Below are 16788 nucleotides of genomic sequence, written 5' to 3'. Positions count from 1 at the left end.
TAAACATTCTACGAACTCAACTGCCAAATTACTATTCATTATTTAAATTTTTGGTGAACACAGTTTCGCATGCTTTTCCTAAAAAACACAGTGTAAGGAGTGCTTCTTCATTACACTTGCAAAAATAACTAACATTGCATTTTGAAATCCTAATATCATTTGACTTAGCAACCCCTTGACGCATCAATTATTCCTGACCAATGACTTATCACTTAATTTTTCAAAACCCTTTCATAGCTATGGTTTAGCCCAAAACTATTGTTTTTCAAAGGTGACTGCGGACCTGCGCACTGTGAAATGGGGTACAAAGGCTCATTACATCAATAAATCATGTCTGAAAACAGTTCTGCTTCCTTATTGAATGCAGAACACAAGCGGATTGTGACTGGCAATATCCACAATGAGCTGATAATGATAACCACTGAAAAAAAATAAATAAAAAGGAGTTGAAGTATTACCTTCATACAATTGCTGCAATTTCACAAAATATTTTTAACTGGGTGGTGTATTTTTCACAACATTGCACTGCCTGTAAAATGAACTTTCAGCTGATAGAAACTCAATGCAACTAATAAATATAGCAAATTTCTATTTCTCTAATTGCTAAAACATAACAGGTTAATATCATACTAATAAATAAACTAAATGGGTCAAATAATTTATGATGAAATAAATAAGTTTCAAATATTGAAGAACAAAAGCAGATGTAAATGCTGAATTAATCACACCATCGCCGGGTAGACACAAAGGGACAAGATTACACAACCAATGATTAGTAGTTTTTTTCTCTAAACTGAAAATGTAATAATTAATTTGAGGTTTGGTATCATTAGTGAAATTGTGGCATCTTTGCCTTTGAAAACCTTCTCAGTAATTCCCTGTTGAAAATAAAACATCAAAATTCTTGCATTCATAATTATTGCTTTGGCCATTCGATATACTAAAATTTTTAAACAATGTCTTCCCATTTTTGGAAACTTTCCTAATTTAGATTTTTCTTTCTTGCTTTCTTGAAAATAATGTACCAGAGTGATTTTAAAAAGCTTGAAATATTATTTTGAAATCAGGCATTGAGCTACAAAGACATGCAGGCTATGGTCCATGCACTGAGATTCACTATGACAATACTGTGTTTACTAGTTACTAAATATTTTGAATCAATTATTTTTATTCTGCTGCTTCTCTTTAGATTTATGGGCAATATGGCATAGCTTGATAAAGACCAAACTGATAGTTACATGTATGTGTTCATACACATGCAAACAGAACACTCCCTTGGGTAGTAGCTATGCAAACACAGCAAATGCCTAAAATATTTCAACGCACACTGAGGCTTGTTTATAGTGATAGTCTACATTATAGACACACTTATACTGTGTCTATGCCTACATGTGCACGTATGTATCAAAAACATGGGTGACTTCCTACAGGCAATGGTACAGTATATGGGTTATGCATGTACAGTTGTTGGCTAATTTCCAATCGATTGATTTTTTTTCACTATCACATGATTTTTTGGTGATTGTATCCATGGTGACATGTCACTGACCTATTTCTGCTCTTTCATTGCCATGTTTCATCAACACCATCCCTTGTGGCAAGGAGACTGCGCTCCATGCCATCAGACAACAACGACATAAAATCATGATATATCATCACATTATCCATGTATAAAAATGTCTCTAGAAAAATAAGCATTTACACTGACTATACAGTTTGAGATTTACAAATTCTACAGGTATAATTCTGCTCAAGTCAAAGACAGAAAAAAAATGTTAGAAATCTATCAATCACAATGTTGCCTTTGAAATCTGACAACATCCCTGATCTTTATCTCTCTACAAACTACAGGTACATATATTGTATCTGATTCACAAATATGGCACAGTCAACCAAAACACTTGTGTTAAAGCATGTCAAACACTGTTGTCTGATAATGATAAGCATATGAAGTGAAATATTATTTCAGAAAAATGTTTAAGCAGCAAAATTCAATCATTTTGTTTGAAAGCGTAGATATACTCTATATCTAATCCCTTGTAGCCTTATGCAAAGGACAGACTTTGATAGGAGGGGCACGTGGCTGCTGTGGACAACTGATGTGACCTTTGACCAAGCACAATTTGTAGCATCCATTCCTTGCATACACATATTACATCTTTTTTTTTGCACTTTAGAAGCTATATGATGCATGCTTTTCCCTTTAGCTTTCATTCTGCCATGGTCTAGCAATGTAGCCTTTGTAAACCACACACTGAAGTCCGGATGTAATTCCTTTGGACAGTGGAGTGCTGATTTCAATCTGCTCAGCCCATTCATTGCTGTATGGATTGTACCTATCTATCAACAGATGCCTACCACGCCTGGCCTGAGCATCACTGATGACGAACACTGTGTTGTTGTTCATTGCCAGGCCTACTGGATTCACTGGTTCAAACTTTGCCGGGTGCTGCAGTCTCGGCGACACCAGGGGAGGGTGACGAACCAGCATGCCGCCACGGCGCGGGGGGAAATTCTCTGCGTTGAACCTCTGGAAGGCGTTGTAAGTCAGCTGACAGCCTTCTGCGTCGTAAAGTCCCCAGCACAGGATGGAGTTGTTCATGGTCATCAGATGTTCAATGTAACGCATATTCATCAGACCAACACCAGCTGGTACAACACCCCACAGTCCAGTATAGCTGTGGTACACACACAGTGTGCGGATGACTTTGGAGTGGCTAGCCGCATCCATGGCAAAGATTCTATCTTTGTAGACTGTCACCACTGGCTTGGTGAGTGGCGTTGGCAGTGGTTCAACTTCTATCCACTGATCAGTTCCTATGTCGTATTTCTCCACTGCCGCTACAGGATGAGCCACATCTATGGATCCGATCTGTCCACCGATGGCATAGATGCTGTCATCCATGACTCCGACAGCCACATCATAGCGAGCCAGGCTCATGTCAGCACAGCGGATCCAAGCATTCTTGGTGATGCTGTACTTCCATGTTGTTTGGCAAGCTACGTCATGGTCAGTATCCCAGCCTCCTATCACAAATATATCGGTGTCTTTGGATATGATGGTGAATCGAGACAAGCCAGGGGGCAAGTTACCACTAGTTGCATTAACATGGTGCACCGTGTGGTCTGAGAGTCCCAAGAATGCACATCGCGGTCCATGAGAACCATCAAAGGCCCGAGTCAACACAAAGATCAAGTCCTGATTCATTGAATTTCTTGGACGGCATTTCTCACTGAATGTTTCGCCGGACGATGACAGTACTTGCTTAGTCTTGATGGCTACTTCAACTTTCTCCTTACAGGTACCTGATTTCAAAATGTAAGGATGCTGTTTGGAGATACTCTGCAGAAATGAATCATGAAGAAGTGGAAAGCGTACACATTCCATTAGCTCATCAAGGTAGCACCACCGTGTGTCTATGTCATAGTTCAACCAACTGCACGCTGCAGTGAAGACAATCTCTTCAGCAAGTACATTCAATCTGTCATCGCTGAGAATCTGAGTTAAAACTGGCAGTGGTAAATTGTAAAAATCTTCATTGTCAGTTAGCTTTGGAAATGCTTTGAAAATATACAGCAGTACATCGTCTCTTAGCTCGGGACTGAAGACGGTTGAAATGTCCAATATTTTAAAGCAATTTTCCGGATTAACAATGCGTTTGATACTGCTGATTGTTGCTGGTGGAAAGCACACTTGAAAATATGCAGCACTGGCTAGGAGTTCAAGGATGTCCTCATCTTCGATGTCGAACTTTGACGTGTACATGTACGTCACCAAATCTTCCACAATATCAGCTGGCTCTGAAAGGTCAATTTTCTTTGCCTTCTGCTCGGTGAAGTTATGAGTGAACATGGCTTTGAAGTAGTCACTGCATGCAGCGAGTATTAGACTGTGGCATGAAAACTCATCCTCCTGGCACACCAGAGAGACGTCTGTGTTTTCAGCGTGGCTTTTCATGAACTGAAACTCTGTCAGCACTTGAACACCGTGCATCGGTTGACACACGACAGCTTGGTCTGGCACAAGATTGTCCTGAATCTCGTCCAGCTCTTGGCTGATCTCCATGAATTTCAAACATTCCTCCGCGAGAAAGGTCAGTCTCATCAACGATGTCACCTGTAACACCTGCTGGACGTTCTCTTTAGTGATCAGAATTCGGCCAGTGTAACAGAAATTTACCAGAGCCTTGACAATGCTGGCTGCGATGTTATCAACATTGATGGCAGTGTTTTTCCCGACCTGTCTCCTACTGATGGCTTCCTTCCCTGAACAAAAGTCAGAAAAGTCAACGCCACATATTCTCAATAAAATCTTGTGGCAGTTAACTTGGCTGTTCTCAACATAGATGGTGTAATCAGTGAGCACTCTGTCTTGACGAAGTCTGTCCATGGACAAAAGTACTTGTGTTGCATGTTGGACGAGTTGATCGCTCTGTTCAGACTTTTCCATAATATTCATCATGAGTTATTATTTTCTTAATTCCAGTAAGTTTATCTGCAAGAAATGAAGTAGAAACAGAAGTGAATTTTAACAATGAATTGGTACTGATACATGTACATGTATGTATATTTTGTAATGTATAACAAATTTGTGTACTTTACTGTTTAGAAATAAACATATCTATAAATTCGATTCCTACATGTACATGTATACAGTGTTAGTAGCACACAGCAGTAGAACACAGCCAGTTTTCACATGCACATGAAATGAAGAGCCCCATCTAAGTGACAGGACTGACCACAGTAATTCCGACTGATCCATTAGCTCAGTTGGTAGAGCATCCGAAATGTATTTGGGGGATGTGGGTTCGAGTCCCGCATGGGTCACTTTTCATTTCATTTACTACAAAATAAACATGTTACCACATTCATGTATATGTAGGAACAAACTACACAATGTTCAATTGACTCACATCAGAACTAAATCCTGCCCCTTTAGACACTTAGCCAGTTTATTGAACCCATTGCCAGGTTATCTGTATACAAAACATGCCAATCTTTGGGTTGAACTGAATATATGTATTGTATCTTTAACTAAAAGAATACAGTATATTTCAATGCAAGGAAAGGAACACTAAAACACATTCAAAATTTCTCCTTCCTGGATGTTTTATCCCAAAAATTATTGTGTGTACAAATCTTGCTGAATCCAGTCAAAAGAACTGACCCACTCACCTTACATACACATTAAAAAAAATTTTCATAGCTGTCGAAGTTATGTACAGTTGTACAGAAATCAAAGGATTGCAGACACACAGATCTGTCGCAAAGCTGTTTGAAACATCAAGGTATTTGTAAACTGATTTGTGCGCAAATTGGTTGGCAACTTTTCAATAAGCACACTCAGGCATATTGTATTCTTTTGCTTAGTATACATGAACAGGTAAACTTGAAAAAAGTCTTGAGTATAATTTGGCTATTGGGGTGTCAATGAAGCCAGTGAGATATGTTGATGGGAAAGGGCATTGGGAAACTTTACAACCGGAGAGGGCCGGTGGTGAGTAATCTGTGTGGTGAGAAGGCAAAAGTAGAGGGCAGATGAAGAGAATTTTTGAATTGTAGTGACATGTGCAGACAGCCTTCACTTCCCCAAAGAATTTTGTTCAAAACATCCACGAATACAGTAAAACAGACCTGATTAATTTAAAGCTGCTCATAACAGATCAGCTGGCTCCCCCCCCCCCACACACATGCACACACATGCACATCCACCTCAGACCCTATTATACTGTGATACAGTTTTATTAGAAGTGTATCAAACTGTAATTCATATTTGCAACAAAGGTCAACAATCTGCGTATCAACAGGACTGGGTCGGGTCAGTTGCCGCTATGTTCAAACAAAGCCTTAGATAATTCTGTGGTTTTATCTGACACAAAACTTTTGATGTTGCCCCTTACTGTAATATCCCTGGTTGAAAGACCCCATGTTCAATTATAAATGAACTTGGAAGTTGAAGTACAGTATCATTCACTTGTTCCATTTTGATATTATAAATTATCTGTTCAATACAATGTACCAATCATCATTATGAATATATGTAGTACATGTACATACAGACAGATGTCCATTTTTGAAGTGTCAAAAATATGTACCAGCAGCTGTTCAGAGCTTTGATTTCTCCATTATTTTAATAAAAATTTTTACGAGGTCAAATAAGGCATTTTATAAAATCTAACTATGAAAGTAAAGGTCTAAATATTTTTGTAAACAAGAGGATTCATGTTTACTCTCATCCTGCCAAATTCATGTGACACCATCAGGTCAAGTTATCTAAAACCAAATAGGCATAACAGATCCAATATAATATTTCAATTTAACAAAAATTTGTGAATTGTTGACAGCCCATGAATGCTTATCTGTAAAAATATAATTTTCTATGACCAAACCTACCATAACGTACCGAGCCAAGCAGGTAAAAATTCATATCGATTTAGCTCAATACCAATTTTTACTGACTGCCTGACAGTACAGGGGTTTAGTGATAGTCTGTTTGATGGGATCAGTGTTATTATTCAGATTGTCCAGAGAATACTAGTCAGTGTAATTGTCAAAGATTGTATGCGGCAAAAAGCAGAGAATTTCCTGTGAAATGGCAGAGGACCTCTAAATGTACCTGCAACTTGATGACACATTTCCTCAGCCGAATAGTTATTAAGAATTTGACTGATGCATTTAATCACACATCGCATTGAGTAGAGTGCATTTGAAATCTTAGAGTTTTCATGGAGAGTTGTTGTACAAATACAGTACTCACACACTGTACACAGGTGTACTTTTAATCTGATCATTTATGTCTCATTGATAAAACACAAATAGAGTGAAGCAGCAGATCAGATCACTGAGATATAAATGTGTGTTTTTGTACAATATGTGAGACACATTTGAGGTTTTTTGTTTTAATCCTAAGTATTCAAATTAACCTGTGTTGTTCAGAATACTGTAGCTGAAGATACACTCAGCTGTCATTACATAAACTTGTCATGATTTGTATGGTATTACCGGTATAGTGTTATTTACACGACCGAAAGGTGGAACTATGTTAATTGCATGGAAACGGTTGTTTGACACATCATATACATAGGGTATGAAACTAAAAGTATTCAATAGATAGTTTTCATGTGGTTTTATTCCTTAGCAACTAAGGTATTGGGAAGTACAATCACATTGTCTTTTTGTCCGGCTGATATTTTTCTGTACATGTACGTGATAAACTGCATGTCACAGCTTTCAAAATGGAACACTGCCAAGTGAACCCCTTCCCCTTACCTCACCATAACAGTGCTAGCAAATCTATCATTCAAATTGGGATATAAACATTGTAGTGAAAACGCAGGTGTTTCATTAAACCGGTACACAATAACACAACCTTGAAGGTATCTGCCAAAAGCATGCCGAGTCCTTGGCGAGACTGTGTATCTACAGATATACCAGACTGTAAGGCCATCACTTACAATACAGGTCTATACTGTGTGCATCACATGACCAATATTAGTCCATATGCGCTAGTAGGTCTGGTTGAATTTTTATAAATATACCTCATGATAGTTGTGGTGTGCAGCATCAAATTAACCATATCTAGCCTAGTTCGATGAATGTACATGTATGATAATACTATAGGGGTGGTGAGGTACTTTTGAATAACATATCAATTTGTATTATATCTTGAGTACATATTGCTTTGTTCAGAAGCACAAACCGATGTGTTCAGCTTAAGAGGGTTCAAATTCAATCCAGAAATGTCAAAATTTTATACACATACCGTATGTATACATGACATGAAGTTGGCTGACTGAAGGAAATTTAAATAAATGGCTTAATTTCCTTAAAGAAACATTTAAAAGTTGGAGGGAGAACTGCAGCATCGTAATTATACAGTCCTCAACACTGACTTGCTATTTTTGACATGGAGATAACATGTGTAATGAAATATTTGATGGCAATGCAGAGACACAAGTATTATGATGTATTTTAGTTTTTAGACTTTTCATTGCATTTAGTGAATTAGATTTACTTACATGCAAATTTATGTATGAGGGGTTCATGGTAATGTGTAATTACAGCACCTTTCAGTGAACAATAACAACTACACCCAAGTTGCATTCATCCATAAATGATATATTAACTCAAAGGAAATGGTAAACAGAAAGACTTTGTACATGTATGTAGATATTATTTCTTCTTGATGTGACCTGGCCTTGTAACACTGCAAAGGTGCAGAGATATGATAATTGTGACCATGACAGCAAAAGATGTAATGAAGATTTTGTACTGAGTTCAGGGGATCTGTTTCTGATGCTGACTTAATAAATTCTTGAATATGCTTCAAGTGTTTATACATATTATGTACAGAATAGTAATGTGGCTGGGAAATCTAGAATGAAATACAGTCTGGGTCAGTGCCACTCAGTGGCCTTAGTCTGCCTTCCAATATGTTTACCTGACTGTGTTTACAAGTATCATTCCTTATCAAATAGCCAGTGTTGACTCCATTTAAAGGCCATGGTTTATCACACAATTTATCAGCTACTCATTGTGTTTTTTTTTCCACCTCTTTAGTTTAAGGCCACTTAATTTTATTACTTCTGTTTATGAAGTTTCATAATTGAAATTCCTTCTGTTCAAATATCCGCTTTTAATTTGTTCAACACTTCCATACCAACACAAAGGCCTAGACAGGAAAACTTAAATTCATGTTTCCCTGCACAAGACAGACAATAACACAATACATATTTATTGATAGACACCTTGGACAGGACACGATGGTCATGCTTGGATGAGAACTGCATGTACGCTTGATTCATACAATAACACATCAATGACTTCCATGAATGAAATAAATATGGATATTCATATTTCACCACCAGGTCAAGTTCATTAAAACTGGCAAGACATTACATTTTTTGTATGTTGAATTTTGAACATTTCATTTACGGCTTCTGTAAGCCTACTGTAAAATGCTATTTTTTCTTGCTTTACCTGCTAAAATATATATATTAGGTTGATGAAAATACACATACATTTTCCCTCAATACTGCTTTTCATTGAATCGACAGATGGGGATGTGATACAAATGTAGGTCTGGCAGGGTAAATCTGAAAGAATTGGCCAATTTTGAGGAAGTGCTATCAAATATCACTGACATCTTAGAAGTGTACATTTCCCTTTCACAGGAAACATGAGGAAAAGGATGTGATGTAAATGACCAAGCAAGCAAATGTATTGCCACTGAAAAGTCTACTATATGAGTAAATCATAACATTTTTTTTTCAGATGTTGATCAGCTTATCATACTTTTGCCTAGTTTTTAATCCTGAATGTGGAGAGTTCTAAATGACTTCACACATGAATGGCAATATCATACTAAGAGCTGAAGTGGCATTAAAGTAAAGCCACACTACATCTACTGCTAGTATTTGATTTTACTCCCTGACAGACTTCTACAAATTGGTATCACAGGTTAGTTTTGGTACTGGTACATTGGTAATATGCATCTACTCACTTTCAATGATGTGCTTGACTATATTTATGCACTACATACAAAGTAATATGGTAATACACATAGATTAAGAAATTTGCTCAATATGTTTCTTGCACCATGCATTCCATTCCATGTACAAGTAGATTGTCCATAGTTCTCCATGCCTACTTTGGTGGCCTTCATGCAGTACATGTATGTGTGAGTGCAGACTCAGTCAGGTTCACACCATATGGATGTGGCACCAAATTAAGCAAGGTTAAAGGCCAAACTGTTGAAGCAGGCATAGTCAGTTTATATAACAGGCCGGATAACAGGCAAAGTTTGAGTACTGTAAACCCTTTTCCTGCCAAGTCCATATTTCACCACCAGGTCAAGATGGTTAAAATTAATGAAACACAACGTATTCCATATGATGTATTTTAACATAATACTGTACATTTGAAGGCTGTTGAAAACATAAATACTGTAAAGTTGATTTTTTTTGGACAAAAGATGCTATAACATATCAAGCCAAGTGGGTGAAACTACGTCATTTTTTGGCTCAATACTGCGTTTTACTGACTTGGCTGATGGGGAAGTGATACAGTTATTACTGTCTGGCAGGAAAAGGGTTAAATGAGCACTATCGGTTAATGACCTGTGCTAATGCATGCTAGTTGCCAAGGAATTTATTGCAAAATTTTACATGTGTACATGTATGTACAAGTGATGGCCCATTGTACATGTATGTGTAGGCAAGGATGTGTGCATATACAGGTACTTGTTAGTCATGTAACATTCTACACTCCAATTACTCTGTCACTAAGTACTCCAGCCATGGTGAATGACAAAACAGGAAGTCATGTCAGAAACAGTACTGATTTATTACAAATTCTGATGTTTCAAGGACGTAGAAAACACACCCTTTACTTTTCAAGACATGCTCAGAAATCAATGACCATGACAATGCCCATTTCACTGAATGTCAGTCATTGTTTAGTCAATTACAAAGTATCATCTGTCAGATTGAAAAAGTTAGTTTCACTTAAACGTGTCTTTGCAAATTGTAAGGAGTGATGGTACATATGTGGCCCAAAATGAGACAACGTTTTATATGAGCACACTACACGACCGGTCGTACGACTCAATTTCGGTCGTGAATGTTCAGTATTAGGCGCCGTTCCAGTTGGTCATGACAGATTTAAACACGCATGCGTGATGAGGTAATTACCACAACGGTACCACCCAACCGGGTGTTCTTTCCGACACCAGAAGTTGGACGAATTTTAACTAATTTGTTCATTCAGGAACCTTCCACGACCAGTTGTCATGTTGTGGCCTTCAGTAGCGTTGGTTTTCCTTTTAATATTTGCTCCACGACCGGTCACAGGTCGTGGCTTGATTATTTTTGTTTTTCTTCCCCACGACCGGTCGCAGGTCGTGGATTTTTGCAAAGTTGATTAATTTTGCCGTTCTTTTCCACGACCGGTCGCAGGTCGTGGCCTGATTATTTTTGTCCTTCTTCCCCACGACCGGTCGCAGGTCGTGGCTTTCAGTAGAGTTTTTTCTGTGATTTTTCTCCATGACCTGTGCTCGTCGTGACTCTTAGTTTTTGACCTTTTTGCTCCACGACGGGTCGCAGGTCGTGGCTCTTAGCAGAGTTGTGTTTTTCCCGCATCTTTCTCCGCGACCGGTCGCGGCTAGTAGTTTTTGACATTTTTCCCGGCATTTCTTCTCCACGACTGTATACTGGTCGGAATGGATATGAAGTTAGATTATATAAAGTTCAATCTTCTTGTATTTCTGCACGGCTTCAGCCATGCACACGTCGCTAGTGTTGTGGGTGTCCCCTTAGCAATAGCGGATGTAGCGCATGCGTGAAGCCGGCAATGTTTTATGGGTCAAGGTCAGCCTACGTACGCAGTCGTTATAATCGGTCTGGTCAGAGAAAATCATTACGATTTGAAGTCGTAAAATTAACAAGAATGACCGTAGCATAAATGTTTTACATTTGATTTAACAAGAGAACAACTTTCAAAAAAATAGCGTCAATGACACTGTAGCTCCCATCCTGGACTATTTAGTGTTTGTTCTCTGGTCAGATATTTGAACATGTGTGAAAGGGATAAGTGCATGAAGTGAAAATACTTAAATGAAATGTACTGGAGACAGTGAAATATGTTTAATGTAATTATTCAGAATATAAAATGGAAAAAATACAGAATTAGATATATCGAATACTGTGATACAACCATTAACTCAACAAGTCATTTACAATGACATAGTCCCCACTTGAAATAGGAGTATTAGTCTTGATGGGGCAGGAAAATGTGGTCATTAAGAAGTATCACTGGAGTGTATATGTTGAGATCTATGGGCACATAGGTCTATGTCGTTGTTCCCAATTTGAAACACATGAGGCATGTCTAAGTTATGGTTCGAAATCGGGAAAAAGATCAGACCTCTAGCAGTATTGGCCAGCCAAGAAATACATATGCGCATTATAAATGAGGTACAAGATGTGACATCTTAAGGTCTAATATCCTATCAAAATTGCAGGGTATAGAACTTGTGGTTACTGAAATATGCATATATATGTATAATCAAGGTCAAAGGTCATCGAGGTCACATGACATTTTGAAAAAAAAAATTATATTGCTAATTAATCCCTATATGCCAAAAAATCAGATCTCTAGCTCTATTCGCTTGCCCAGAATTAGATGTGTACATAATTAATGAGGTAAAGCGTGTGTTGTCATAAGGTCTCCCATCCTACTAAATACAAAGGACATAGCACTTCAGGGCTCGACGTAAGGTCAAATCATCCACTAGCCCGAAGGACTAGTAGCAGCTCATTTTTAGTAGTCCTAAATGAAATCTACTAGTCCTGCTCAAGCAAAGCCAAATGTTGCTCTCATGTTGTAAAGAGGTGTATATGACCATTCTCATATTTTTTGTCGCAAAGGTTTTTAAACCCAATAACTAACTTTCATGCAAGACCAGCACATTTGCTTACTGCAAAATGTTTAACTTTGAATCATATATAAAGCACTAAAATAACCTGAATGAAATGTCTTGTGTAGGAGGAGAGGTCATGAAAATAGCCTATTGCCATCAAGAATAAAATCAGACGTAGGAATGAATTTGTTGGAAAATCCTTCATAGCTCAGGTAGTGCGCCACTAATTTGCAAAGAACATGTTTGTTCATGGTGGGGACAGATTTGTTTCTCCAGAACTGAAATTCATACAGCCATTCACAAATGTTCCAGTGGAGTGCCTTCATATTTTTGACATATATCACATTTTAAAATTGACCAGCTTGTGGGGAGGACCTCTCATTTGTAATAATGGTTTGTGAAAAATTTTGTTTTTAATAGTAAAAATGTTGCATTTTACCATTTCATGTGCTTGTGTCTTTTATGAGTTTTTGCCAGTTACTGGTAACAAAATGTGATTAGCACAAAAATAACCAATGACTCCCAGAAGTGATTGGATACAACAGTCTGATACACCCATTATTTCATACGTTGTTTTTTCACTACTGTTTTAAGGTTCACTTCACTTCACTGTTATTGCCCCAATAATTTACACTTTTCCACTAAAATGGCAAAACAATAAGTTGCTAGCACCAAGTTATTATCTGTGAGGAATTCCCTCACCTGTACAAGCAGTAGCAACTTGCCATAGCACTGTTTTGGCAAGCTAGATGGCTCTTTTTAAGATCAGCTTCAATCAAGCTAGGGGGTCTTGACTATATATGGAGGTCAGCATGTGGAGGCATTCTAAAGCAGGGTCAAGCTGGCTACGAACTATCGGAGGTGTTGTTTGGGAATGCCCTGAAGAAATCTGAGAAAAATCTTCTTTGAAAGGCAAGGATACAGTGTTTGAACGAAATTATGGGGTTGCTCATGTTTTTAGGCGAAGTGATAAGCTTTAAGCAAACCAAAATACACGACGTGCAGACAATTCCGTTTGATGCTCAGCGTTGCATTGAGCCATGTTTCCCGGGGCCATGTTACTGGCATGTACAGTACAATTTGATTCTCCGTAGCAGGTAAACTGTTTCATTTTAAGTTGGTGATCAATAAAGTTTGCTTCACTGTTTCACTGTCCAATTTGTTTGGGTAAAAGTTAGTTTATTTTTATATAAAATGTTCGAGGCTTGGAGTTGGTTCATTCTTATCGAATGAGTGGCCCGGCGTCCCATTAGTTTTGTAGCGATAAACTTTCCTGGACAGCTACGGAACTTGAAAATTGCACTAGTCCGCAGGACTACCTCCGAAGACATTTTTACTAGTCCTCTTGAAAATTTACTAGCCTCGGGCTAGTGGGCTAGCGCTTATGTCGAGCCCTGCACTTGTGGTTACTATTTATTGACATAAACATATGTTTTAGGTAAAAGGTCATCGAGATCACATGACATTTGGTCAAAAAATTTCTCCCTATAGTTATCCCTATATACCAAAAATCAGACATCCAGCTCTATTGGCTCGCTCAGAATGAGATATGCACATAATTATTGAGGTACAGTATGTGGCGTCATGAGGTGTCCAATCATACCAAACATGAAGGGTGTAGCACTTGTGGTTACCGAGTTATGGAAAAATATGTATATTTGAGGTCAAAGGTCACCAAGTCACGTGACATTTTGTCAAAAAAATTGTTTTGCTAAGTTATCCCTATATACCAAAAATCAGACCTCTAGCTCTATTGGCTCGCTCAAAATTAGATATGCACATAATTAATGAGGTACAATATGTGGCGTCATAAGGTGTCCCATCATACCATACATGAAGGCTGTAGCACTTGTGGTTACTGAGTTATGGACAAATATGTATATTTGAGGTCAAAGGTCACCGAGGTCACATGACATTTTGTCAAAAAATTGTTTTGCTAAGTTATCCCTATATACCAAAAATCAGACCTCTAGCTCTATTGGGCGCGCTCAAAATTAGATATGTGCATAATTAATGAGGTACAATTTGTGGCGTCATAAGCTGTCCCATCATACCATATATGAAGGGTGGTAGCACTTGTGGTTACTGAGTTATGGACAAATATGTATATTTGAGATCAAAGGTCATCAAGGTCACATGACATTTTGTCAAAATATCCGAGATATCTGCGTGAACGGATGGACTCACGGATGGACGAACAGACGGACATGACCCAATCTATAAGCTCACTGGACTTCATCCGTGGGGACTAAAAATTGTGTCACTGCATCCTTTTTGCAATATGAATACGATGAGAAACTAAATTTTTATTTTTTGTGGCCTTATACATGGGAGTCTATGGAGATCTGCCTTATACATGGGAGTCTATGGACGTGTAAACTAAAAATATGCAAATTTCACCACGATTTGCCCAAATTTGGGAAAGGTCACTCCTATGCACTTCCATACCAAGTTTCAAATCAATCGGACTTGTGGTTTCAGAGCAGGAGATTTTTGACCAAAAATGGGAGAACATTACAAAAAAATTCATGAAAAATAGCAAGTCCAAGATACTGACCCAAGATGCGCACAATCATTTCATGTCAGCCCAAAGTACTTACATGCTAATTTTTCATGTAATCTGCTCAGTGGTTATTGAGTTTTTTCAATTTTGACTGTTTTTACATTTTTTCACTTAATTTGCATATTTTTGGCAATGACAACTTCATTTGAACAAAATCTCATCTACAGCCCATCATCCATGTACACACCAAATATCTAGATGAAATGTACAGCGGTTTTGGAGTTTTTGATGTTGACGGACAGACATACAGACATACAGACATACAGACATACAGACATACATACATACAGACATTTTCCTAGCCTATAAGAATAGCTTCCATTGCCATATATACATATGGCTATGGGAGCTAAAAAACACTAGACAACTTTGCGATGTGCAGATGGCCTAAAAGCATGTGTGTCCATGTACAGCCTGAGTGATATCTGGACTGGAGGTTCGAACATCGCCGACAAATTCACACTTCAATATATTACTTTTCGGAGTTCGTTGCTGAATATTACGAATGAAATATTCTTTTAAACACAGTCTTACTTAGGCCTACCAACATCAGATTTCTTTCTAACATTTTTGTCCAGCCTTTTCATTAATTTTGTTTGCCCGACCTGATGTTTTCATTACGTTTTCGACTCGGACAATTTGCGTAATTATTGCATATTGTGTCGTGTTTAAAGTCATATGACCGTACCGACATCGATAAAATACGATTCTCTCATACCCTTTCCTTCTCAGATGGAAACCTAAGCATTCAGACATTTTGCCTATCCTAATCTGATGTCTTAGATGCAGGGACTCATCAGTTTCTTTGGTCAGGGACCCTATGTTTGATTTTGGTGAAGGGGTCACTGTGTTTTTGAAAAGCATCCACCTACAAGCACAAGGCTCCTGACACTAAGTATAGTTGAGTATTTATAAATAATATAAGGGTACTGCACTCTGTATCAAGCACTCGCATTCTCCTAAATTACATCTGACATAATATAATACCGGTACACTGATGCTGTGTATACCATTCCAATGAGTTCTGCTGAAGCGAGATTTTCATATACCGGAAACAATGTGTATAGTATAGTTTCGGCAGTCATTAGACACAGTTCCTGAGGTTGGCTTTATCTTGCTTTCTTATTGTGGGGCTGTGTTCTTCGTGACACCGGCTTATACTGCTCAGGGCGGTGCAGGGTTCAGACCGGCAGCGCATTATTTACATGTGGACGCCGGATGAAGAGAGAACATACCGATGGAAATGACAAACCTGACGACGCCCATCGCACGAGCTTTAGCTAAATTCACATGACATGCATTATATGAATAGAAACGTATGCATATAATGATCCGCTATTACCATTTGACAGTTACATCTTAGATTGATGAATTTGAATTCAAAGAAATGTCAGATTCCTTGTATTTTTAAAAACTGACGGTCACTGCGCCGTCGTGCCGAGTTGTCAAAAACAGTAAGTAATCGCACTGGTAAGGAGATCGGTATTTGTACTTACATAAAAACGATTCGCGTTTGTACTTTCCTTTCTTCGAGGCAAATAATGAAAGAACCTCTACCTGCTGGCTAAAATAATGTTTAGGTTCTGCCACTTCCGTGAAATGTCTTGGTCAATTTGACAGTGACGCACTTGTGTTAGATCCGGATTCCACCTCACGGCCAAACAGCTGTGTCGCCGGCGATCTGCCATAGAAAGTTAATTTGTTCGTGTTGGCTTTTCTCCAAGGGAAAAACTGGCATTAACCAATCAGAATAGCACCTCGTCTTCTACAGCCCAATCAAAGGTATTTTACCATATCAGTACTGTTA

General features: G+C 38.2%; 1 protein-coding gene across 1 annotated transcript; it reads right to left on the bottom strand.

The window, feature by feature from the left end:
- Positions 1-1006: 1006 nt before the first annotated feature.
- Positions 1007-16741, bottom strand: LOC139144107 (kelch-like protein 3). Its single transcript, XM_070714778.1, has 2 exons — positions 16478-16741; positions 1007-4495 (listed from the first exon to the last, which is right to left on the bottom strand). The coding sequence occupies exon 2, from the start codon at positions 4460-4462 to the stop codon at positions 2204-2206; it is 2259 nt and encodes a 752-aa protein (XP_070570879.1). The 5' UTR covers positions 4463-4495; positions 16478-16741; the 3' UTR covers positions 1007-2203.
- Between the last annotated feature and the right edge of the window lie 47 nt (positions 16742-16788).

Source organism: Ptychodera flava, chromosome 11 (genome assembly GCF_041260155.1).
Source record: "Ptychodera flava strain L36383 chromosome 11, AS_Pfla_20210202, whole genome shotgun sequence".
Lineage (NCBI taxonomy): Eukaryota > Metazoa > Hemichordata > Enteropneusta > Ptychoderidae > Ptychodera > Ptychodera flava.
This window is presented reverse-complemented; position numbering and strand designations above follow the sequence as displayed.

Excerpts from the sequence above, each read along its gene's own strand:
- LOC139144107 (XM_070714778.1), bottom strand. The coding sequence starts at position 4,462 with ATGATGAATATTATGGAAAAGTCTGAACAGAGCGATCAACTCGTCCAA.